Source organism: Watersipora subatra, chromosome 1 (assembly GCF_963576615.1).
Source record: "Watersipora subatra chromosome 1, tzWatSuba1.1, whole genome shotgun sequence".
Classification (NCBI taxonomy): domain Eukaryota; kingdom Metazoa; phylum Bryozoa; class Gymnolaemata; order Cheilostomatida; family Watersiporidae; genus Watersipora; species Watersipora subatra.
Window position 1 is genome coordinate 69,772,788 of NC_088708.1, and position 27,456 is coordinate 69,800,243.

Below are 27,456 nucleotides of genomic sequence, written 5' to 3' on the forward strand. Positions count from 1 at the left end.
GTTTGTTACTATGTAGGCAGAATTAGTACAATTACGTTTACAGAAGCCGAACAAGAGACTTGTCTGTCGCCGTTTCTGAACATGACCTTGACCGAGATTCTACAGAGGTGGTTCACAGTTTGGCTGAGGTCATCATGGTAAGTGGTTTAGGTGTTGCTACCACCTTCGGTACTTTCCAAATTTATTTAGAAGGTAATTCATTTCCAAATTTATTATATTTTTAGATTACAGTTTTTGGTTCAGTTACATGTATACTAATGTATTGCTTATCAGACATTTATAGCTGATGTTCTTTTCGTACCTCAACAGTAGCCATTTGCTAAAGATTCCCTATGATTGGATTAATACCCTGGGGCATGTATTATTGAAACTATATAGCCTACCCATCATTTTAAGTACTAACCTGTGATACAAAGCAATTACTAAACTTTTTGTAAATTGCTGTTTTAGCATGAAAGCTATCAACCAAATTCCGCTGGATTTCCCAATGACATTGCTCTGCTTAGAGTAAGCCAACCAATCAGTCTCAATACAAAATCTGCAACCATCAGAATTCCAAGTGCTGGAATGGATTTTGATGGTAACACCAACTGCTACATCTCAGGATGGGGTCTTACCCAAGGTAGGCACCAAATTATTCAATTTCTATCTATTTTAGTCCACTTGCTTGGTTAATATCTGAATGACACTGTGTAAACCAACTCATTCAAATTTGTGTTTATTTATACTTGTAACAGTAGCTAATAACAAATATTTTTATATTTTTAAAACTTACAAATACAAGTGTCAACACAAAGTAGGTAGCAATATGTAGATCCAACAATCTTCTTTAATTACATACTTCTACTTTTAGGTTCTCAAGACAGGACCAAGTTGCAGGAACTGAGAGTTGACATCAGAACACAATCAGCCTGTGAGAGAGCCTGGGGAAGTTATTATATCAACAGTGGACATATTTGTGTGGAAAATGGTGACACCGGTGCATGCAATGTAAGTGTTTCGCACTGGAACCATCCAAGGTTTTCATAAGTAGTGAACGAGTGTGTATGTGAAAGTTAGCATGCACATCTATCAATATTCAAGTTCAAGATTATATTGTTTCGGATAAAAGTTGAGGAAAGTAACCAGACACGACTACTACAACAAAAAATTCGAATCGTTGACTAGATTTTATTAGTATATAATATATAGTAATTAATATTATTTGATGCCATTATGCCTAATAGTACACTGGCAGTAATCTAGAAATGGTATGCAGTTAGTCTCTTAGCATCCAAGTAAGAGTTAATATTTATCAATTCTTTTATTGAGTGGCATAGACTTAGTCTCAGCAAAATCCAGCACTTTTAGTATTATATTCATAAATTTATATGTTTATGTACACTATACAAAAAGCTACCGGAAGTTATGGGTAGTGTTAAAAGTGTCCTGTGCACCTAACAAAAGACTTGTTGATCATAATTCAGCAATACTCATTAAATTTGTTAAATATTCATGTAGTATCATTACAGGTTCTATAGATATTGCAATCTCTTTAGTCTTGCTAACAAGATGTTAATACTTTAATATACAGGCAAAGCATTAACCTACCAAATTAAGGTTGCTTTTTGTTGGCTTGTCAAATCTGAAATATTGTTGAGTAGGTTATTAGCATAAATATATTAGCAACATACCTATATTGTTTTATAGAGCTCTAGAGTGTTTTTTTTAGATTAGCCATAGTTATTACAGCATTTTTGTTGTTGTTGCTCAGTGATCATGGAGACAAGGCTGATGGATAAAATATCTACAGTATTTACATGTATTTTTTTGTTGCTGATACAGCGATCGTTAATAGTGCATAGGTACCTTGTACAGAAAAGTTAATCCAAATTACCCCAAGTTTGTTTGTTATGATAGGGTGACTCTGGTGGTCCTCTATCTTGCATGGTGAATGGTCAGATGTATTTGGCTGGTGCTACCAGCTGGGGAATCTCTGGTTGCCAAACCAGAGGCTATCCAAGCGTCTACACAAGAGTGTCCTACTTCTCCGGATGGTTGAGGGAGAACATGATGACCTATCAAGCTTAGCTTCCATTGCTTTGCCATCACCATATTTTTCTGCATACAATTGGTGCTGGTTTTAAAATCAAAGAATAAATTGCAGTTACTACCACCTACAGTCTTATGTTAATGAACTTGTACAAGTAGTGATTCATTCAATCATAATGCAAGTTTGATGGCATTACCATTTTTCCTGATCAATGCACAAAGTTCCTTGGCTTTAATAGGCCTTTGTCAGATGTTTACTTTAGCAAAATCCAGTCAGTCTCTGTTTTTAACATTCGCCACTATTTTGTATGAAGCTAGGAAGTAAAATATTAATATCTTGTTAGGATTGCTTCCGAAATACGATGGTCTTTAAGTGGGTTTTTAAAAAAGTTCACAGAATTTATAGATGCTGTGGGCTGCTGTGTGGCAGATCTTAACCCAATTTAGTATTCTTTTGGTAAATCTTCAGCTCTGATTCATAGAATTTCATAGTGAATTGTTTACATGTATTTAGGATGCTTCAATGCTAGAGTACCCCCAAGTTTACCAATGAGTATGAGTGTAATCCAGTACTTTTATATGTGCGTCTCACCATGTCGGTAATATCATTTGCTGTCTGCATGGCTGTCTTTTTAGCCTTAATTTTTGCATGGCACATGTGAAATTGCCACAGATATAGTAAACCCTAGATTGGCAAATAGCTATCATTACGGTATAATGGAGCAAAATTGAGGCATATAATTGGCTGTTGTTTTCACGACGTTGCATCGCAGTGATGTGCATCACAGCATCAGAGCCTTCAATCGAGCAATGAGTTGAGTAGTGAAAGCATGCTTGTCATACTAGTTTTTAAGTCGTAAATGTAACAATAAGATTAAATTCTTAGTGAAATGTCATTAGAGGAGACTACAACACCCCAGGTATATCCTGAATTGCCCGTAAGAAGACAGAACTTGAACTCAAAACAAGAAGTTCTCAACAATATAAGCTACCTATCTATGCCAATTAAAGACACCAAGCGGAAAGCTGCTAGTGGAAAATAATAAAAAAACCTTCATCATTGGTTGTGAATCAGCAGCCAAATCCTGTATATGGCGATGCTCAATATCTTTTCAGCAACTACCCTTACATCAACTACTTCCTAACCTTTAAGGTCAACCAGGATCACATTGAGACTCTGTTTTCCACAATACGATCTAAGGGTGGCTATAACAATAACCCGGATGTGCAGGGCTTTAGATCTGCACTTCGGGGCAATGCTCATAAAAGCAGATATTACAACAAATCCCAATGCTGACTGTAATGATCTGGATGCGAGAGGGGCTGAAAAAACTGGCCAACTGCTGCTACATTCTCTGGCTAGAAAAAAGAAGGAAGAGACAAAAGCTGAGGAAGGTGAAGATGAGGAATTCGGTGATGAGGATTTTTTTTCTAACTCTAATGTGATGACTGTATCAAGTTCTTGACCAATGTAGAAGTACTGGGAAGTAGAAGTAGTGATGACATAACCCTAATCTCAGTTGAAAACAGAGGAGGATTGGTGACCCCATTGATAGGTCGAATATGTATTGCTGCAGAAAAGTGCTTACATTCACACATGGAGAGCTATGGTATCATACAGAGAGCTTTTAAACAAGTAATATCACGGACAATAACATGTCTTATTACATAACCTCAATCAAGGTTTTACATGCACAGTGCATGCCAACATTCTACTCAAAACTATAGTAAATCCCTATATTAAAATCAGAATACACTGCCGCTTCCAAGCAGGAATCTAGTCCAACCCACCTTAGATAAGAACTATCTAAGGTCTAGTTATTTTCAATGGGTGTTTGTTCAATGGGTAAAATTTTTAATGGATGTTTAATTCAGTGGTCCATCTTAACTGCTCCCAAATCTCATTTGATTCACTAGTTTTTTATTAGTTCAATTTCTATTTGGTCAATCTTTGTATTATCAATGATATAGGATCGTCTAAATCACTGGTATTATCCATTACCATGTGTGTAAGGTTCTTGCCTTTCTCATCCAAAGTCAGTTTTATATATTTTCAATAAAATATGCAGTCTCAGATGCACAAACTATGGAATAATTGCACAGGTTTTAGTGTTAAGTCAATAGGAGTTAATAGATCAGCCGATTCGCTCTACACATCACCATGATGATGTTGTACTACCAACAAGTCAATGTTGTAATCATGCTATTTTTAAATTGGGGTTGTTATAAAATTATGCATATTATGACGTCTTGTGCGCTAAACATGAAAGTAAAAACTGGCAGGCTGACTCTGCTGTAGATCATTAATACTCCAAATATTTCTAAAATCAACTATCCCCAATCTAATTTGGCACTCTGTCGCATATAGTATTTTAAAAATTGACATGAAATCTATCGTAGTTGTACAATAGCACACTAGCTGGTTGGTATCTATACTTTTAAACTGCGCAATTACTTACCATTAAAAGCGTAACAATAGTGGTCATACTTGCAATCAAACAATAGTATAACAAGTAGGTTTTATACCAAATTCATATCTTGACCTTTAAGCATGAGTTTTGACAAATACATTTTCAATTGATTTCAATATCTTGCACTTATCTATCAAGCCTAAACTGGCAGAATGTACATATTTGCTTAGGGACAAAATAGTGCTATAAAGGATGTTGATGTAAAGCGTTATTTATTCATAAATATGTTAAAATTTCAAACTCAATGTGAATAATTAAAAGAAAAAAGAACTAATAGCATGTATGGTTATCCCCTCATTAGAGATATATGTGGGTGGAATATAAATGCTAGGTTAGCTAGTAGTAGTGGGTGGTGCAGTAGTCATTGCAGGAGCAGTGCCTAGGTTTAACGTCGGCATTTGTGGAAGTGGAGGCAATGAGCTTAAATCAGCTGGCAGCGCACCTACATAAATAGAACAACTTTTATTGCAGTCCTATGTATCAACATGTACAAACGCAAATGCCCATATTGCAATATGGCAAACAAGCTACAGCACAAAAAACCAAATTGTACGCATAAGCAAATGAAAAAAACACAAACCTGGTTGAGAGTTCTTTAGTAGATTGGTATCAAAAGAAGGCAGCTTACTCAAGTCTAAGGGTGGTAGGTTCAAAGATGATAGAACATCAGAGTTGAAAGGGGGTAGGGCTGGCATAGGAGTGGAGGCTGTAACATATCAACGGGCCTTGCTTTACATGGACAAATGAACAGCACAACATCAGATTACTAGTTCAAAGTAAAAGCTGGCACTAATAGTTAAAACCTGCATGACAAGCAAAATCATAAAGCGCAGCTACAGTTATTTGCAGGCTCACATAAATTTAGATGTCACTTGTCTCGATAGCCATTTGTGACAATTATAGCTGAGCTATAGCGCAATACTGAAAACAGATTGGCAAACCAACAGTTCATAAAGTTGCATTCAAAAAACTCAAAAATATGTCACGTCAATAATTTTGAATACCAAGAAAAAAACAACGTTATAGCATATATTAATTAGGCTGAGCAATAAGATAGATAACCTAATGCATGCGGAAAGCAGACTGCAGATCTAGGTGAAAAACTGGATTATCTCGGAGAAAGAATGCTTTGTAAAATGCTAGAGCTTATACCAGTTTAAGGCAGTGACAATAAGCTTAGAGAATTATCTTACAAATAAAGAACCGAGTATCAGTTCAAATATTGTCTATAACCCTTTTATGATGGATCCCGACTATTAGACCTTCGTAAAATTCTTTCAATTAGAAATTAGCAGCAAGCCTAGTGATGAATGGGATTTTTTCACATTTAATCTGATAGCCCCAGGTGAGGGTTTAAGAGTCTGGTTCCCAAATATTGTAGAAACCTGGTGGAAGGTATAGAGCATACATGTATGTGTGTGAAATGAACAGTAAAAAATTCTCCACAACTGGTACTAATAATGACTAGATTACATAAATATCCTTCTTTCATAATTTACTTAATTCTTTCCTTGAATTCTTTCATTATTATCATTGTCATAGTTACAGTGATCGATCGTCAGAACCATCAGAACTACACTTGAGTTCGACGCCACCAAGTTGTAACTAAATCCGATGTATTGTTTTCAAATTCATTTACAACATTCAAGATGGTTTACAACCTGATTTGAATACTTAAAAACGTTTAGATGAACCATTAGAATGCTCATCAGGAGCGGCATCCTAGCAACGATTGTTACTGCGTAACGAAGTTCGTTATCTAACTCTTAAATTTTCCCGCTTTTTACCCCAAAACTTTGAAACAACACGATCGATATAAGCAATAATTCTGTAAGTCTTATACTTTTTATTTAAAGTAGTCTCTCGTTTGAGTCAGTCTGATACTTTGATATATATGAAAAATCATTTAAAAAAAAATCTAAAGCCGGCGACGTTCTGACTGGAGGAGTGCAGATTATAGGCGACATAAATGTTGCTACGTCTTTCAAAGGGTTAAATTGTCAAGTATAAAATAATGCTGCTATATAAAAAAATTCTTCAACACGCACTAATATATCAGCTGATTTGATCAACAATTTCTTTGGATGAGTTCAAGATGATCAATATTGAAGTGTAGCCACATGAGATTAACAACCCTACAGCCACTGTTTAATTTTTAATCACCTCCACATATGAACTGATCAGTATTGTGTGAAATTAGAGCAAACATTTGACTTTACATCTGGAGTAGTCTTCACCAGACAACGTCAGATGTTTCTCAAAATATTGCTGTTTTGTATACCGGTACATATGCACACAGTTCTCCTTCACATGGTTTGGTTATATCATGCTTAAACCATAACTGCCACGAACAACTTTTATCGTATTTGCTAGGTAAATCAGACACGCTGATTCCGATTTTGTAATCAAAATAAAGATTAGGCCACTAACTTTCAGAGTAATGAAGGACTTTTTATAGCGTTTTAATATCGGTCTCGAAAAAAACACGATCGGCATAACAAGCTCCGCCCATAAATACGTGACTTAACCTAGCTTTTTAGGAACAGAAGTTACGTAGGGATGTTTAGACCGATTTAGAATAATAAATATGGGTGTTTTAAAATCCATTAATATCTAAATTCAGCCTTAAAAATAATATCAGTCTTTTCTGAAAGGTAGATAAACTATTTAGCATTGCATATTTAAAAAGCGTGATAACAACGCTAGCTTGTGATAAAACCGCGCTTTTTGAGCTCATTTTTCTCGGCGTCCAACCCATTTAAACGTCATGTAACAAGCTGCAAGCAATTTTAAATAGTTTATATCCCTTTCATAAAAAACTGAAATTATTTTACAGGCTGGATTTAGATAATAATGGGTTTTAAGACACCCATCTGTATTATTCTAAATCGGACTAAACATTCCTAACTTCCGTTTTTGAAAAAGCTAGGTTTCGTCACAATTTATGGGCGGAGCTTGTAATGCCGATTGTGTTGTTTTCGAAACGGATATTGAAACGCTTTAAAAAAGTCTAAATGACTTTGAAGGTTAGTGGACTAATCTTTATTTTGAGTACAAAATCGGAATCAGCGTGTCTGATTTACCTAGTAAATACGATAAAAGTTGTTCGTGACAGTTATTGTTTAAATAATATTAAACAATGAATGATTCATACCTTCTCTCTTTTTCAAAGTTATGGATTCAAAGAAGATGAGTACGGGTGTGAGTAGTGGTGATAAAAAGGGAAAAATTTAAAATCACAGCAAAACATTTTAAAAACACGCGATTACACATTGTCAGATCAAAGCTTTAAAAAATTTGATAACGGTTATCTAATGGTTGTCATGAGAAAGGAAAATAAAGTGATGCAATGAAAGAGAAAGCCTGAAAGGCTAGATATGCTAATCAAAGACTAAATATAATGTGTCAAAAATATAACGAAATTCATATAAATAAGCTCTGTTAATTCAACATTCACGAAAATGAAGTTCGACTAGCTCCATATCTCAATCATCACCATTACTTAAAGCACATAAATCACATAATTTTTTTATTATATACTTCAATACATCGGAGTCTTGGCTTTCGAGTGAGCCTATATTCAATACACAAAGAATAATAGAACTGTGAAAAACAGGGTGTCAAAAGTATGACCTGCAAAAAAAACATTTGGTTCAGGTTCTCAAAATGTGATGTCACAATTATTATTTAGCCTTAGGTAGTCGATTCCTTTCGCTGCCATTGAGGCTGCGCTTTTCTGTGACAATCGGTGCTGTTGAACCCAGAGAGCGCTAATAATAAACTAGGATTCTAGATAATCAACAATGCCCGGGATCGTGCTGACGCCAGACCAATACAAACATGTTCTGGGTTAATTAATTATGCTTCAATAAATGTACTGTCGTTGATAAAGGTCAGGCTCGTATTCCCTGGGGCGGCTGGCGGGCTGAGCCGCCCCAACTTTTTAGGAATTTTTGACGGCTAAATATAGTCAAACTCGGAGAACTCGCCCTCGCATAAAATGTAAAATTTTATCACGAACACTTGGTTAACTCGAACGGATTTGTTTGGTCCGTTCCCACGCAATGATAAACTGCTTTAGATAACTCGACCTCAAGATCATTAACTCGAACAGTTATTTGCCCAACTGCTACGGGAACGGTTTGTATCGCTATAGAATAGGATTTTATTCCAAGCCATAGAGATAAACGTTAACTTTTAATAGTTCTTGGGTGTCATTATTATCATGATCGGCAAAATATTTTTGTTAACGACTTTTATAAAGGTTTGCAAAAGGTAAAGTTTTACCAAACATCCGTTTGGCAATGGCCCAACGAAAGCGTAAAAACCTTGGGATGAACTTAAAATAAAATCAGCAAAATTGATCTTTGTTGAAACGCTCAAAAGAAAAAAGATGTTTTTTTCTGAGCGTTTCAACTGCGGTCAAGTTTAGCCTATTTTAATCTGAAAACGTCCTGGCAGTCACATCACCTAAAACAAACAAATCTCAAATAATAGAAAAAATGTTTATACTTTCCGATAAAATCTTTTAAAACTTTACGTGAGATGCCCGGTTGAGGCCCTACATGAAAGAAACCTGTTGAGGGGGCTGATACCGCCCCTCCAGACCCCCAGATGCTCATAACTAGTCGCCTAACATTAGCCGCCCCAATTTGCAACCAGGGAATACAGGCCTGATAAAGGTAATGAAATCACATCGATTAAATTGTGACCTGCGGTTGCGTGGCCCTAGGACTACATGTCAATCGCACTTTCACGAGATCACGCAATGCTTGAAACTAATTAGTCTCAGTCGCGACCCTCTACATCACAATAAAATGAGAAGGCTAGTGCATAATATCATCGGGAAAACATAGTATGGGGCTTGGAATCTGAGTTAGTTATCATAGAAATAATCTGTACATGGAGAAATAATGACACAGATTCCTTTGTCATCTTCATTGGTTCTCTGGAGTTGTCCTATCTTCGCCTGACACTAGCGTCATTATCGTAGTTGATAAATATAGGCGGTAAGCAATAAAATAGGCGGTGACAGCACACAACACTGCATAAGAAAATTGTGACGTCACAATTTCCGAGCCTATGCCAGTAAACATTTCTGTGGTAGAGCTCTGGGGAAATCCTATAAACACCAACCAATGTCTGTCTCACCATGGCAAACAATAGCTCATTCGAAAGCCAAGACTCTTATGTATTGAAATATACAATAAAAAAATTATGTAATTTATGTGCTTTAAGCGTCACATGTTTTCTGTATCGTAAAGGTAAAGGCCAAGCAGCAATAAAAACATTTTATTAATTATTACATGATTAATTTAATTTTTTACATAGTTGTCTATTAATGCTAAGTAATCACCTGACGTATTAATTACTAAGGATTTTGGAAAGAAATAAGAAATATGGTTTAATCTTGTAAGAATATTTGCTCCCACATACAACATATATGGCTTATGAGAAAATCTCTGAACATATTAGCTTAGCGTGTCAACTTTTGAAAGTACTTCTAAGCTGGGGAAGTCGCACGACGAACGCCATCAGTGGTGAACTGGCAGGTATGGTGATGATTCATTATTGGAAGAAGTAAGAGAAACTCACCAGGCTCTCCGGCAGAGCTTGTACTAGATATATTTAAGCTGCTTATATCTGGCATGGTAGAGGTTAGTGAGACAGCGACCTTTGGCTGAGCTGTAAAATTGAAGGAAACTAGTTAAGTAGCACCAACAAAAAGATCAAGCATTATTAATGTTTTCAAAGCTGACTGTGACTCATTGACCAAAATATATGAAAGCTGCCAAGTATGGATTGTGAGGACCACCATCAAATCTAAAGAATTTTTACCATAATATAAAAAAATTGTGAAAGTCAAATAGTTGGAAGCCTACCCGCAAGAGGAGTGGGTTCCCCAGGTATAACTGAGCTGACTATGGCTGACTGAGAGCTGCTTGGACCACTAGATGAAAGAAGGGCGTCTGAGGATGTGAGACCAGGGTAGCTAGCTGGAGGCGTGTACCGACTTGGAGGAATCGTAGGCATAGTAGTAGTTGCTGTAAGTAACAAAGGTATTTCAGCATGCAAATAAATTCATTTTCAACTGGAATCTGGGGCTGAACTCTAGAGAAACATCTAGTAAATAAGGAATTTTCTGAATCCCTAAAAACAACAGTCTTAACTGTAATAAGATTTATGGTATAGGATTATGCCAGCACATCAACCAAAAATCTTAAATATGCAAGTCATTTTTTATCATAAAAATAGTCTGCATCTTGCAACTGCAAACAAACCTACCAGTAGAAACGAGAGAGGCTGACAGTTCCAGGCCATTTATGTCTGCAGGAGGCGCAGATGATGAATGACTCGTACTATTCTCGGACACATCGAGTGGCACCTGTCAAAATGAGACTATAGTAATCATCTAGGCACATGTAGTATCTGTCAAAATGATACTATACTAATCATCTAGGCACATGGAGTTTCTGTCAAAATGATACTATACCAATCGTCTAGGCACACGGAGTTTCTGTCAAAATGATACTATACTAATCATCTAGGCACACGGAGTTTCTGTCAAAATGATACTATACCAATCATCTAGGCACATGGAGTTTCTGTCAAAATGATACTATACCAATCATCTAGGCACATGGAGTTTCTGTCAAAATGATACTATACTAATCATCTAGGCACACGGAGTTTCTGTCAAAATGAAACTATACTAATCATCTAGGCACACGGAGTTTCTGTCAAAATGATACTATACCAATCATCTAGGCACATGGAGTTTCTGTCAAAATGATACTATACCAATCATCTAGGCACATGGAGTTTCTGTCAAAATGATACTATACTAATCATCTAGGCACATGGAGTTTCTGTCAAAATGAAACTATACTAATCATCTAGGCACACGGAGTTTCTGTCAAAATGATACTGTATCAATCGTCTAGGCACATGGAGTTTCTGTCAAAATGATACTATACCAATCATCTAGGCACATGTAGTATCTGTCATCATGAGACTATACTAATCGTCTAGGCACATGGAGTATCTGTCATCATGAGACTATACCAATCATCTAGACACATGTAGTATCTGTCATCATGATACTATACCATTCATCTAGGCACATGTAGTATCTGTCATCATGAGACTATACTAATCGTCTAGGCACATGGAGTATCTGTCATCATGAGACTATACCAATCATCTAGACACATGTAGTATCTGTCATCATGATACTATACCATTCATCTAGGCACATGGAGTTTCTGTCATCATGAGACTATACTAATCATCTAGGCACATGGAGTTTCTGTCATCATGAGACTATACTAATCATCTAGGCACATGGAGTTTCTGTCATCATGAGACTATACTAATCATCTAGGCACATGTAGTATCTGTCATCATGAGACTATACTAATCATCTAGGCACATGGAGTTTCTGTCATCATGAGACTATACTAATCATCTAGGCACATGGAGTTTCTGTCATCATGAGACTATACTAATCATCTAGGCACATGTAGTATCTGTCATCATGAGACTATACTAATCATCTAGGCACATGGAGTTTCTGTCATCATGAGACTATACTAATCATCTAGGCACATGGAGTTTCTGTCATCATGAGACTATACTAATCATCTAGGCACATGGAGTTTCTGTCATCATGAGACAATACTAATCATCTAGGCACATGTAGTATCTGTCATCATGAGACTATACCAATCATCTAGGCACATGTAGTATCTGTCATCATGATACTATACTAATCATCTAGGCACATGGAGTTTCTGTCAAAATGATACTATACTAATCATCTAGGCACATATGATACCTGGTCACAATGAGGCTATACAAATCATGTAAGTAGATGTAGTACAGAGCTACTATCTAACCAAGAATATATGTATTACTAACCGTTATTTAGTACATCTATGCTATTGAAAGGTTGTGGTGGAAACAAACATCCTAAGATACAGTAAGATGATAGCAGACGCACTAGACACAAGTCATGACTACTTACATCAGAGAATCCGTCAGCGATAGGTTTAGATGCGCTAGCGGGAGCTTGAACGACAGATGGAGCTGGAGGAGCCGAGTGTTGCGTGACAGGGGCTGCTGCCGCCCTGGCCTTTGCCTTTTCTTCTAAAACATCTGAAGGAATTCTATGGAGATAACCATATCCGATGCCGCATCCAAGACTCCCTTCACCGCCCCAAGCACCATTGGGCGTCAGCGTAACCTCTCGGCATCTGTCATCATCCAGATTGTATACATATAGCTTAAGCGCTTTACCTTCATGGCTCTCAATTAAGGTGAATAGGTCTTCAGACTGAAAGTAAACGTGGTGGAATGTGAAGACCACTGACATAAAGACTAACATATTTTTCGTATTGCTAAGAGTTATATTGCAAGCCTCTGACATAGCTAAACAAGCTACATCCAATGATGTGACAGATCAAGATCACGTAGGTCAAAACCGTGTTCACGTAAATACAACTGATACCGATGCCACCCACACAAGAATTTATTCATATGCTGGGCATAAATTGATTTTTAGAGTTTCCTTATTCTTTCACCGATGGCTACCTTTTTAAATATTTTTTGATGTTAAATGATACGTAGAAAGCACAAACCCTTAGACATTTACTTTCAGGCCTGGACAGTCATTGTCCCAATTACAACAATGCAATATTCAAAACTACTCATTGGCTATAGTGGTATATGAAATGCCAACCTAGAAACACTAAAGCCAATTAGAATGGATGTTTAAAAAGAATGCCTTGCTTTGACAGGGAAGTTCCAACTTGCAATATGGAATGAAGCTCTTGCAGACATTTTGTAGAGCTTATGTGACCAATGGCAATTAAACAGTGCCCAATTATGATAATGTACTGCAAGAGACCCTCTTTTGACCCTACTTTAGCAGATCATGGAAACACTCCAGCAGACAACGAATAATGTCACAAGTTCGTAGTCCTCAACACATTTTATCTTGTATAACTAGGAACTACCAGCCACACAGGACCAACTAAGTTTTAACAAAACAGCCAAAACGATCATCTTTGCACTTTACGAAGCTTCTAGCAACGGAACAGATACACTGTCACCCACATAAGTACTATCAGTATGAAGCTGAAAATCCCATCTTAATTTTTGTATACAGTTACAAATGCAACATACTTGAATTTACTCAAAACTATCAAATAATAACGTTACTAACAAACTTAGCTTGAGCAATTATCAGTCACTCATGCAAGGAGACAAGTGAAATATCAGTTATACAAAAAAGCTGCTGAAAAATGAGAGGACAACTTTATTGTCGAAATCTATGAGATTATGTATAAAATATCTAGCCTTCCATCATGCAGTGGTCTCATCACAGTAAGTATCACATAGAGCTTTCAATAATTCTTAGATGTAAATGAGTACTGACCTCATTAAGAACAGTGTCAGCACCGATAATATAGTCAACATCAGATCTCAATCCAGCGGCAGCAGCGGGAGAGCTTGGCTGCACTTCCTGTAACAACATTGACTGGTGGATGAGAACAACGGAAACGGCACCAGATGTGGTGATATTCACTTGAGAGACCGCAATATTGGGCGATGTCAAGCTCTGCTGCGCGACGTCAATAAAAATAACTTAGGCAATCAATAAACCTCGGTACTGTATTAAAAAAGAGTGACAGGAGATTTAAATATTTTAAAGGTAAAAAACCACAATTATTTTCTAATTTGGGTAAAACTAGATCTGTATGCACTTTCCTTATCATCTCTTGTTCAAGCGCTGCAAGAAATGCTCTTTACAACTGTTTAAGCAATAATACAGTGTTAAACAACAACAAAAATTTAAAAAGTAGTCTATATCTATAGCTTTTAAACATAAAAATTGCACAACATTTAAACGTGTTTTATTGACGAATAACAATCATCGGTTATAGGTAAGTATTGCTGACTGATAAACTGTTTCAAAATTAAACACAATCAGCATATATCATGGTCTGCAACCGTTTAAACTCATTGACAATGTCTTACAATATCCCAGACAACAAGGACCAGATGACGAGGAGTTTAAACTCATTGACAATGTCTTACAATATCCCAGACAACAAGGACCAGATGACGAGGAGTTTAAACTCATTGACAATGTCTTACAATATCCCAGACAACAAGGACCAGATGACAGGGAGTTTAAACTCATTGACAATGTCTTACAATATCCCAGACAACAAGGACCAGATGACGAGGAGTTTAAACTCATTGACAATGTCTTACAATATCCCAGACAACAAGGACCAGATGACGAGGAGTTTAAACTCATTGACAATGTCTTACAATATCCCAGACAACAAGGACCAGATGACGAGGAGTTTAAACTCATTGACAATGTCTTACAATATCCCAGACAACAAGGACCAGATGACGGGGAGTTTAAACTCATTGACAATGTCTTACAATATCCCAGACAACAAGGACCAGATGACGAGGAGTTTAAACTCATTGACAATGTCTTACAATATCCCAGACAACAAGGACCAGATGACGAGGAGTTTAAACTCATTGACAATGTCTTACAATATCCCAGACAACAAGGACCAGATGACGAGGAGTTTAAACTCATTGACAATGTCTTACAATATCCCAGACAACAAGGACCAGATGACGGGGAGTTTAAACTCATTGACAATGTCTTACAATATCCCAGACAACAAGGACCAGATGACGAGGAGTTTAAACTCATTGACAATGTCTTACAATATCCCAGACAACAAGGACCGGATGACGGGGAGTTTAAACTCATTGACAATGTCTTACAATATCCCAGACAACAAGGACCAGATGACGAGGAGTTTAAACTCATTGACAATGTCTTACAATATCCCAGACAACAAGGACCAGATGACGAGGAGTTTAAACTCATTGACAATGTCTTACAATATCCCAGACAACAAGGACCGGATGACGAGGAGTTTAAACTCATTGACAATGTCTTACAATATCCCAGACAACAAGGACCAGATGACGAGGAGTTTAAACTCATTGACAATGTCTTACAATATCCCAGACAACAAGGACCGGATGACGAGGAGTTTAAACTCATTGACAATGTCTTACAATATCCCAGACAACAAGGACCAGATGACGAGGAGTTTAAACTCATTGACAATGTCTTACAATATCCCAGACAACAAGGACCGGATGACGGGGAGTTTAAACTCATTGACAATGTCTTACAATATCCCAGACAACAAGGACCAGATGACGAGGAGTTTAAACTCATTGACAATGTCTTACAATATCCCAGACAACAAGGACCGGATGACGGGGAGTTTAAACTCATTGACAATGTCTTACAATATCCCAGACAACAAGGACCAGATGACGGGGAGTTTAAACTCATTGACAATGTCTTACAATATCCCAGACAACAAGGACCAGATGACGAGGAGTTTAAACTCATTGACAATGTCTTACAATATCCCAGACAACAAGGACCAGATGACGAGGAGTTTAAACTCATTGACAATGTCTTACAATATCCCAGACAACAAGGACCAGATGACGAGGAGTTTAAACTCATTGACAATGTCTTACAATATCCCAGACAACAAGGACCGGATGACGGGGAGTTTAAACTCATTGACAATGTCTTACAATATCCCAGACAGCAAGGACCAGATGACGGGGAGTTTAAACTCATTGACAATGTCTTACAATATCCCAGACAACAAGGACCAGATGACGGGGAGTTTAAACTCATTGACAATGTCTTACAATATCCCAGACAACAAGGACCAGATGACGGGGAGTTTAAACTCATTGACAATGTCTTACAATATCCCAGACAACAAGGACCAGATGACGAGGAGTTTAAACTCATTGACAATGTCTTACAATATCCCAGACAACAAGGACCAGATGACGAGGAGTTTAAACTCATTGACAATGTCTTACAATATCCCAGACAACAAGGACCAGATGACGGGGAGTTTAAACTCATTGACAATGTCTTACAATATCCCAGACAACAAGGACCAGATGACGGGGAGTTTAAACTCATTGACAATGTCTTACAATATCCCAGACAACAAGGACCAGATGACGAGGAGTTTAAACTCATTGACAATGTCTTACAATATCCCAGACAACAAGGACCGGATGACGGGGAGTTTAAACTCATTGACAATGTCTTACAATATCCCAGACAACAAGGACCAGATGACGGGGAGTTTAAACTCATTGACAATGTCTTACAATATCCCAGACAACAAGGACCAGATGACGAGGAGTTTAAACTCATTGACAATGTCTTACAATATCCCAGACAACAAGGACCAGATGACGAGGAGTTTAAACTCATTGACAATGTCTTACAATATCCCAGACAACAAGGACCAGATGACGAGGAGTTTAAACTCATTGACAATGTCTTACAATATCCCAGACAACAAGGACCAGATGACGAGGAGTTTAAACTCATTGACAATGTCTTACAATATCCCAGACAACAAGGACCGGATGACGGGGAGTTTAAACTCATTGACAATGTCTTACAATATCCCAGACAACAAGGACCAGATGACGGGGAGTTTAAACTCATTGACAATGTCTTACAATATCCCAGACAACAAGGACCAGATGACGGGGAGTTTAAACTCATTGACAATGTCTTACAATATCCCAGACAACAAGGACCAGATGACGGGGAGTTTAAACTCATTGACAATGTCTTACAATATCCCAGACAACAAGGACCAGATGACGGGGAGTTTAAACTCATTGACAATGTCTTACAATATCCCAGACAACAAGGACCAGATGACGAGGAGTTTAAACTCATTGACAATGTCTTACAATATCCCAGACAACAAGGACCAGATGACGAGGAGTTTAAACTCATTGACAATGTCTTACAATATCCCAGACAACAAGGACCAGATGACGGGGAGTTTAAACTCATTGACAATGTCTTACAATATCCCAGACAACAAGGACCAGATGACGGGGAGTTTAAACTCATTGACAATGTCTTACAATATCCCAGACAACAAGGACCAGATGACGAGGAGTTTAAACTCATTGACAATGTCTTACAATATCCCAGACAACAAGGACCGGATGACGGGGAGTTTAAACTCATTGACAATGTCTTACAATATCCCAGACAACAAGGACCAGATGACGGGGAGTTTAAACTCATTGACAATGTCTTACAATATCCCAGACAACAAGGACCAGATGACGAGGAGTTTAAACTCATTGACAATGTCTTACAATATCCCAGACAACAAGGACCAGATGACGAGGAGTTTAAACTCATTGACAATGTCTTACAATATCCCAGACAACAAGGACCGGATGACGAGGAGTTTAAACTCATTGACAATGTCTTACAATATCCCAGACAACAAGGACCAGATGACGAGGAGTTTAAACTCATTGACAATGTCTTACAATATCCCAGACAACAAGGACCAGATGACGGGGAGTTTAAACTCATTGACAATGTCTTACAATATCCCAGACAACAAGGACCAGATGACGAGGAGTTTAAACTCATTGACAATGTCTTACAATATCCCAGACAACAAGGACCAGATGACGGGGAGTTCATAACCGATTCGCGAATTAAGAATAATGATATGGCGAAGATAATCAAAGAAACGATAAACACAGTGAATACATGCTGGTGTATTTGTATAGTCATTCACCAGTCACTAAGAACTATCTTCTGATAGTTCTGATAGTGGGAACCTGGTTCATAACATATTTATAGAAATGTTTATGAACTGTTAAAAACTGCAGACCAGCTAACTCTATACTTATGCTTTACATAGCACTACAATTAGACACGAAGTTAACTCTATGTTTATACTTTACACAGCACTACAATTAGACACGAAGTTAACTCTATGCTTATACTTTACGTAGCACTACAATTAGACACAAAGCTAACTCTATACTTATACTTTACACAGCACTACAATTAGAAGCGAAGTTAACTCTATGCTTATACGTTACACAGGACTACAATAAGAAGCGAAGCTGTTGAACAGCTACCCAGGATACCATAAAAGAGAACGGTACATACCAGCACGTGCCAAATGTTTTCACTAGCTCCCTCAAATGAACAGAATCTAATGCTAACACCAAGAAGACCCTGGCCACCCCAGCTCAGACTCGGAGTGATCATAAGGTCACGGATAAGTTGTGTCTTGCTGCTGAACACTGTCATCTTTATTGGCTTCTCCACATTTGCTTTTAGTAAGTCTTTCAGTGTATCATTGTCTTGATTCTAAAATGATGTCACATTCAACTATCTTTAGTACGTCAGACCAGGATAACTCATTGTCAAAAAGCCAAACGCATTTTTTCTTGCTCCAAACACACCTAACACTGTCTTCATATATAAAACAAGTGTCGCAACAACAAAGGACAATTATATAATGCTTGTTTACTAAAATAAACATTGGAAGTTATCTCCCTTAACCTTTCTCTTGCTTCAGCACATTTGTCTGTTTCACATGAAAAATCTCAAGGCTTGCTATCTGGAAGAGTTAACAGTTTTACAGAAATATATTCTGTTTCACAAACAGTCATGCAACAACAGACTAAAAATTCTTTGTTTGACACAAAATAAAACAAAAAAAATAAAGTTTAAAACTAGGTAATTGCTACTATTGACTAGGCATACCTCCATATACGAAGGTAATCAGTTCTGATATTTACTTCATTATAGTACGTATGTCAAAACAAATCATTTTTGGAGAATTAGTTGTATTTAGTGTAATTCATTCCACAGCTCAAAAACTCGACAATAAATGCTTCAGGAAATTACATATAGCATTAAAATAATTGCAGTATATAATATTACATAACGACTGAATGTAAACTAAAGTAAGTAGTAATCAATAAAAAAGGTTTCTAAGGTCACTATGTGGGGCATTGAAGACGGATGAATTGAGGTGTAACCTTGGTGATACAGGGAACCGACCATATTTAGACAGAAGTGATAAATTTAAAGCTAATCTCACTGAAACCGTGTCAACTTTAAATTTAGAAAACCTATTTATATACAATTATGTATTGCTGTTTTTATATTTGAAATTTTTTAAATATTATTGTCGATTACCAGTCAGTCTCACTTATTTTCCCTCATTTTTTACTTTCTCTTTTGAGAAAGTAAAAATGAGTGAAAAGTTTAATACATCAGCTTCATTTTTTTCCTCGCTTCACGAAATTTTCAAAGAAATGATTTGAAGATGTTTGCGCATGTTTATCTATAATTTCATACTTGAATCACGAGCAATGCCTTCTTTCATTTCTCATCATAAGATTATACCCCTTCACCCATCAAACCCATTTATTTTTTACATTGCACTAGTTTTCTAGAGATCCATTATTTTGTGACCAAAAAAGAAAGTATGATGTACAGTTGTACGTTATTCAAACTAGTCACAAATGTATTGATGTACGATTTGCAATGTTTCATCAGGGTTTGGACAATATATCAGTACTCATACTGAATTTAGAATTAGAAAATATTTGTTCAAATTTGGCATGTAGAAAAATTTTTTTACAACGATTGAAATCTATGTATGACTGTATTGGAACTATATATAAGAAAAGGCAAACAACATATCAAAATGCTGATAAGTAAATAAGAACCACTGGTAACATAAAGTGTGTATATTGAACACAAATTAGTACTCAATTGAGAACATATTAGCAAAATAAGACTATGTACACCCTTTCACCCATCAATTCACCCACTTATTCCTTAGAGACTGTACGAAACGAAATGTGAAAACAGGACTCTGATTATTGAGCAACTGGTTCACTTTAGCAGGTCAACTCTTCTATCCATAATCAGCTAGCTATGCTTCCATTTTCAAACTGATTGATGTATGGTCTCATAAAAGGTAATGTCCTAAACAACCTTGAATTGCCCTTAAAAATTAGTGGCTAATATAACACTTATTTCCTATAGCTAGCACATTTTGATCATTAATAATCCTTACAGCTATAATGGATGTGCCTAAACTCGCTCAAGTATACACTAAGATATTTAACAAAAAAATATTGGATCGATAAGGACAATCATTACATTTCAACATGACTTTTATTGACAGAAACATAAGATAAAAGAATTTAGTTCACATTACCTGGTCCTAATCCACCTTTATATATTTTTAAACAGTACGCACATTTCAAGAAATTTTTTTCCATCAGAAATCAAAATTAAATTTTTTTCAAAAAAATGGTACATGAGAGCTAATGAATTATGAAACAGAGATAGAATTACTATAATAGCAAAGGCAATAGAAAACGATGGAGTATTTTTAGAACATTTATGGAATTATCTTACCAATCTAGTGTTACCAATTGCAACAATGAAATCAAAGAAAGCTTCTAGACCTGCATCAGAGCCTGGAGAATTGTCTTGTACCTACAAGTAGCAGAAATTAACAATATAACAGCTCTTAGAGAGACAAAAGAACAATCCGAATGCAACTATGACCAATTATGATGCTAATTTTTACATCGCGTTCCGCCAAATATAGCTCAACTTTAAAATCCACAAAAAACTAGCATTAATCTTGAGAAACAAACTAAATACCATATTACCCGACTAAATATATTTTGAAATTTTCTACTCATTAGGAAACAAAGCTTTCCTGTCTCGAAGAAAATATCTCTGCTGGCAACATGATTATGCAGGTTACCGTTTGAGGCACCTCAAACTATTTTACTCATACCACCTACCCACCTGTACTCTATTACACCCAGCGCATAATAAAACAATTCTAACTGGATGATATCTATGAAGATCTGTGAATAGTGTCGCAGAAACCTTTGCGATGAGGTATATAAAATACAAACAATAAAGGAAAACAATAATTTAGATCCAAAATTGAAGAGACATGAACAAAACCTTAGTAACACTAAGTGTAACTGTCACGAGTTTAGTGTGAACGTCTTCAATTTATTACAGGTGTTTGTTTTAGCTTAATATTTTTTACCTACCTATTCATGTCTGCAAATGCAATTGAAAATATATAAGTCAATATGTGATGCAATGCATCATCAAGCACCGTTGAGACAGGTACCATAATGTTATGCATCAACCTTTATGAATATTGATGGCACAAACTAGTATGTGCAAGAGAGGGAGGGAGAGATTATCTGAAGCAATAAAATTTATCAGTACACTTCAGTTAGAGTTTTGGTGCAAAAATCTTGAAAAGTAAAATACTAAGTTTTTCATGCAATTCATTGGAGGTCCTCATATAAGTCATTGACAATCTTATTCAAACTAGCCAGGATTTTTCTAGAATGTGTTTGATAATTTCTATTAAAAAGCAGAAACGCAACTCAAAACCGATTGATAATAGGTTTGTAGTTAGGTAATAAAACTATAACTATAATCACTAATACAGTAGATGCTCCGATAACATATACCTCCTAAAACGTAATTCCAGTATAAAAATTCCATATAACATAAAGCGTCGAATGTTCGTCATAGTTCTCAAATTCGATTTAAATGTTACTTTATCTCGCCGCACTTGCGAGAGAAAGACGACGCTATAGCTACGACGCTATAGACGGATGATAAAGCTATATCTATTACAGGTAATCGTCGACTTACGACCGATGCGACATACATCCCCTCGACTTTATGGCCACGTCTGTGGGAAGGTCAAGCAGTTCATGCGAGGCATAGCGTAAGTCGTTCTTCGTTATTTTCATTGAGCTTTTTCATCATTTTTCCGTTAAGACGAATTTTTTCTGCCACATGATATCAACAATAATGTCATTCAAAATGAAAATTTGTATTTGTAATGAAAATTTGGCGATTTGTGTACTGATTATATACGTTACTAAGAGATGCTCGCTATGGCGAGTTCAAAGTTATCTGTTATGGTAAGAACGGATTCGCAAACAGATAAATGATAAAATCTTAATTAAAAGTTTGAAGTTTACGAAAATACATACTAAAGCTTCCTTCAAGTATGTGTTTAGTAAGCTAAATTCATTCAAGTTTGATCAGAATCAACAAAATATACAGAATCGACTTACGTCCATATTGATTTACGACCAGCCAGAACCAAACGCGGTCGTAAGTCGAAGACTTACTGTATATATACAAAACTTTCGTGACATTCTAGTTCGTCGTGATAGATCGTCATATGTGTTGGAAAAACAGAGAACAGTTGTTGTGCAATTGTTCATAAATACAAAAACGATCAATTGGTGTAAGTGTTACAGTGTCAGTCTACCAATCTGAATGTGACGAGTTGAAGCATAATCGAAAGTTCACTTTTATCCTAGCCTTGGCCTCTGGATATAGATAGTCGACGAACAGGTAGTACCACTTTTTATGGCAAAATATTTTGTTGTTTTGCTTTTTTTTAGACATATAAAATATTTGTTATTAGTTTTACTTTGCAGAATTCGCTTTGCTGTTTAGAAAAAATAAGGAAATGATTATAAATGAACGTCGAAGATGTGCGCTCTCCCCATCAACTTATAGCAAATATTACTGCAACCGTGGTTTATAAAACCTGTAAGATTGAACAGAAAAAATAGAAAATTTGTCGATCCAAACCAATAATGCTGCAGTTACGGTACAGCCTACAAATTAGAAGAGTTAAGTGAAGTTTTTTTCTTTTTGCATGGCCAAAGGGGTGAGTTCGAAAAGATCTTGGAATGGATTAGGCAATTTATATGCATTTTACTGTTCTTATAACGTGAATTCCAGGAAATTTTAGTAAATAATTCGTTCCAGGAATTAAAATGTTCTTGGAACGAATTATTTACGTTGTAGGAGCGTCTAGTGTAATTATTGCCATGAAGTAATCTATACCATATATGTATATATATGGCATAAATTATATGTATGATATATATATGTATATATATATACATGGCATAAATTATATGTATGATATATGTATATATATCACAGATAGAGATTTAATATCTCAAAACGCTTTATATGCAGATAGATTATAAACATCTAAATGAACTACAAGCAGCTGTTTGCAGCATCTCGGTGGAAATTTGACAAAGGAATTAGTTGACTTGTACCTTTTGGCATTTGCTACCAAAACTTTTGTCAACTCTTTGGACAAGTTTATTATTAACAAATTAATAGTAAAAACCATATGCCAAATTGAAAGGTGGTTTTTTGAGTTCTCGTCTTGCTCCCTAATGATAGTTTCAGTACATTCATTCTAAGATTGCATGATAACTATTGTTTGATTTGTTATATATGACTGCAAATGTACAAATCCTACTTTAATGCTGAAAACTAAATCATTCTTTACACTATCACTAAAACTACCACACTAAAAAATATTTTTAATTGGTTTTAGTGGTATTATAATTAGTGATGAAATTAGGATACTAATAAGTAATGCATCTACCACACTTCACAAAAAATATATATACAAAATACATATAACTATTAACAGATTTGAGCGAGACCATGTGTCCAGTAAGCTAAAGCCGTCTCTATCAAAAATCCATTTTTTGAAAAATTGGATATTAGTGATTATTATAGTAGCAATTTATCAGATCTTTTAGTGTAGCGGTTAGTATATCATTCACGATAAAAAATAGTTTCCTCCAATGTGATAACTACAACGGGCACAAATAAAACATAAAACTACTGCATAAGATACCAAGTTATACATGATATTTCATTCATGCAATAGAGTCGAAATATATATGTAGCAATGCAATAAAAACGATTTAGATGTTGGTGCAATGCATTTACCCTTAATACATGATAACCTTCAGAACCTCCACCAGGCACTTCTATGCTTTGATTTCCGCCCATTTCATGCGATTAAATGCAACAATATAATATACATTCGGAAAAAATTGCAATGAATTAAAACAAAAACTGGTTTACAAGCTTTCCAACAAAGCGGATGTCCAACGACTATCTGCAGCAATCTACAATTTTACCTCATATAGAGTTTATCCAAAGTTGATAGTAAAATACAAACGGCCTTTATTTTATCGACTCAATTAGCACAAAGGTTGGACCGCTCTATGAATGGCGTTTATGTAATTTGCCGTTCTTATTACGCTTCAGGTCGAAGACTTAGTCGCTCTTCGATAGCAGCGTACCTCAACATTTACATGTAGCTGTTAGTAATGTGACCGGTTTTTAAGAGAATAATATTCGTGTTAAAACATTTGCACAATGTATCAACGTTTGATCTAATTGTAAAAGCTCCAAATAACATATAGTGTGTGGTGTTGCCACGTTTTTGCTGTAGTTATTCAGATATTAGATGCTACATAATAAGCTCATAATCGAGTTCCAGTGATTGTCGTGAGCAGACAACTCGCATGAAAACTGTAAACGTTTCAATTGGTCGATTCTTGCTATTTTCACAAACTATGTCGTCGTTACAAAAATGCTAGTATTTTTGTGTTTTCTTTTAAAGTAAACTGAATTCTTTTTTAAAGTTTGCAGTTTGAAAAACCAACTTAGAAGAGTTTTTTGCAAAGATTAAAAATAATTGAGTTCAAGACTTATGAATAAGAATTGCTAAAATAATAAGACTTAAACCGTAATTCTAGACCGAGACCTTAAATTGTAATTTTGTCAATTATAGAGTTAAACGTTTACAATTTCTATGACTGGCTTAATGTGTTCACTTATTCTGAGTATGACAGCCGTTGCGAATGCATCAACTGTAGTTTGTTAGAATAAAACTATAGTACGAGTAGGATGTTGCCTTTTCCAATTTAATTGGTCGGAGAAATCATCTCAAACCTAAAAGTAACTGCCTAATCAAGACTTCTGCCGAGCTTGTCATCTACCACGTTTTAGATTAAAATGAAAGTCTCACTTTCCTAGTGCTAACATACCGGTGAGTTTTGCAGGCTCTTATTCGTTTCTAGACGCACTTACGTAATAGCAATGTATACGAATGTAGAGCTAAAGTCGATGGTAAGAATTTCATTCCATCACACTACTGCTACACAACAATCAAGAACGGAGCTTGTTTTAAGCTCATATCGTAAAAATAGTTGTCATTAGTTGCCGTCTAATTTTTTTTTTCTTAACAAATTCGCTTTCATTGTTGTTGAAAACTGGCATCTTCGTTTTATGCATGGAATAACTTGATATAAATGTCGCAGTTCAAACAGTTGTTGTCGTTTCGTTTATCTTCGTTTAAAAAGAATTTTTTTACCTCTCACAATAGTATGTTGTAGCAGAAAAAGTGAAGCATTTCGTCTGTTAAATTGTTTTCAATTATCAAGTCGCAGGAAGTACGAAATTGCAAGTACCCTTATTTGGCACAAACCCGGTTTTTTTATTCAATAATTATTTTAATACAAAAGACCTTTGAGGTAAAAAGAAAGTGCTACGTACTGTCGGGGTAATTGATAAAAAGACTACAGAATCTTATGAACATTACTGCTGATTTTTACTACCATTGTTAACATTTTGAAACTGCTGCCAAAAGTATTAAAAAAGTAATTTAAAACTGTCTCACGTCAAGCGGTTTATTCAAAACATAAAATAGCTGCTGGCAACATTGACTGACGAGACAAATACTTGAGACAAGATGAGTTTAGTACATGTACAACATTTTTGTATTTAACAATAATGTCGTCATAAAGAGTCGACTTGAGAGTTGTTAAATGGTGTTGTGATTTTAAACTTACTTTATTAGAGTAATCTTATTTGTTTGAAAACTGCTAAAGTGCATGGTATGAATAAAACCGGGAACCAAGTAGCTTTCATATGCTCAAAATTGTCAGACGTTAAATATGTTAGATTGTAATACAAAATATTTTCAAATTATAATCAACACTAAGTAAGCACTGTTTATCTTACTAAAGTTTTCAAGTTTTAGGTTCAGTCAGTCCAGTTTTGTTTTACGTTGTGAAGGTCAATCATACATGTTTGGTATCTGAGAGCTGTCTGAGTATGTATCCTCACAGATATAAACATTATCTTTGGAGAGTATAACTTCTGGAGAGTGTAAAAGATATGAAAATTGCTACAAAAATTTACTTTTTAGGCAACAAACAGACTAGGTTTTTGCTGTAGCTCACTAGGAAAACTATGCAATGAGCTATGTCAACCGGAGCAACATTAGGTGTTTCAAATAGAAAGTGTTTCAAACTATCTTGGCATCGGCATACGATGTTTTGTTGCCAATGCAACTTGTTCTATCGAAGCAACATAGTTTTCAGATGTACACTACATGTTTTGGTATCATTCGACAAAAAATTAAGTAGCGTTCTTATTGCATATTTGGCAAACTTCCAGCCTTAAACATTTACAGGCTGGTGGCTCAAACATAACACATGTATCAAGAATTGCAAATTAAATAGAATAAAATGTCATTGCTGCATATGATTTTATGTTTATATTTTGTTTAATAATCATTATAGTTGTATATGAAATGCTTGGATGAAGTATCAAAACCTTATTTTTTTAATCAAAGCGAAGCTTCTGAAGTGCATAAATCACAGCCAGTTCAGGCAGTTTGTAACAATCGGTTACGCAAAGTTGAATCAAACTCCGGATATTTAAGTAGTTTCGATTACTTCTTTGTTTATTGTCGCGCGATTCCGTTTATATTGGTTGATTTTTGCCTAGCTTATAAGCACCCAGATCATGAATAATGATATAGCCTACTTAAAACAGCAGTTACTACTTTTCAGCAGCAAAGTAGTAACTGCTGTAATAAGTAGAAATGAAGTGATTCCTGCATTCACTAATTATATGTGCTTCAATCAAACATGAGCTTTAAACTCTGGCCAAACCAGCTTAAGCATTACTGAAGCTATTGCACTGTAAACTTTTAATTTTTAGTTACTTCAGCTGCTTATTTCAAATGAAACTTCCCACATCAAAAATTTGCTTTGGTTGTCGTGTAGCAACCCTTTAAAACAAATTAAAATATAT

At 35.8% G+C, this 27,456-nt stretch overlaps 3 protein-coding genes across 5 annotated transcripts in view; 2 read left to right on the plus strand and 1 right to left on the minus strand.

Annotated features, from left to right (window-relative positions):
• The first annotated feature begins 62 nt into the window (after nt 1-62).
• On the plus strand, nt 63-2,123 carry LOC137403072 (fibrinolytic enzyme, isozyme C-like). The gene is made up of 4 exons (XM_068089406.1): nt 63-137; nt 451-622; nt 854-990; nt 1,900-2,123. The coding sequence occupies exons 1-4, from the start codon at nt 135-137 to the stop codon at nt 2,068-2,070; spliced, it is 483 nt and encodes a 160-aa protein (XP_067945507.1). The 5' UTR covers nt 63-134; the 3' UTR covers nt 2,071-2,123.
• A 2,572-nt stretch (nt 2,124-4,695) lies between these two features.
• Nucleotides 4,696-24,443, minus strand: LOC137398920 (Golgi reassembly-stacking protein 2-like). Its single transcript, XM_068085091.1, has 10 exons — nt 24,292-24,443; nt 20,878-20,958; nt 18,601-18,804; nt 13,942-14,028; nt 12,529-12,837; nt 10,788-10,887; nt 10,385-10,546; nt 10,098-10,187; nt 5,083-5,208; nt 4,696-4,944 (listed from the first exon to the last, which is right to left on the minus strand). The coding sequence occupies exons 1-10, from the start codon at nt 24,352-24,354 to the stop codon at nt 4,835-4,837; spliced, it is 1,332 nt and encodes a 443-aa protein (XP_067941192.1). The 5' UTR covers nt 24,355-24,443; the 3' UTR covers nt 4,696-4,834.
• An 819-nt stretch (nt 24,444-25,262) lies between these two features.
• Nucleotides 25,263-27,456, plus strand: part of LOC137385318 (speckle-type POZ protein B-like) — a 40,272-nt gene continuing 38,078 nt past the window's right edge. For 2 of the 3 annotated variants that reach the window (XM_068071779.1, XM_068071771.1), the window contains exon 1: nt 25,263-25,402. The gene's annotated coding sequence lies outside the window, so the exon portion shown is untranslated. The remainder of the gene's footprint in view (nt 25,403-27,456) is intronic. The other variant, XM_068071785.1, reaches the window with a different exon arrangement.

Coding starts and splice junctions, on each gene's coding strand:
- LOC137398920 (XM_068085091.1), bottom strand. CDS start 24,354: ATGGGCGGAAATCAAAGCATAGAAGTGCCTGGTGGAGGTTCTGAAGGT. Junction 12,838..13,941: donor CTGACACTGTTCTTAATGAG/GTCAGTACTCAT, acceptor GTTTACTTTCAG/TCTGAAGACCTATTCACCTT. Junction 10,188..10,384: donor GGAACCCACTCCTCTTGCGG/GTAGGCTTCCAA, acceptor TCAATTTTACAG/CTCAGCCAAAGGTCGCTGTC.
- LOC137403072 (XM_068089406.1), top strand. Junction 623..853: donor AGGATGGGGTCTTACCCAAG/GTAGGCACCAAA, acceptor TTCTACTTTTAG/GTTCTCAAGACAGGACCAAG. Junction 991..1,899: donor GTGACACCGGTGCATGCAAT/GTAAGTGTTTCG, acceptor TTGTTATGATAG/GGTGACTCTGGTGGTCCTCT.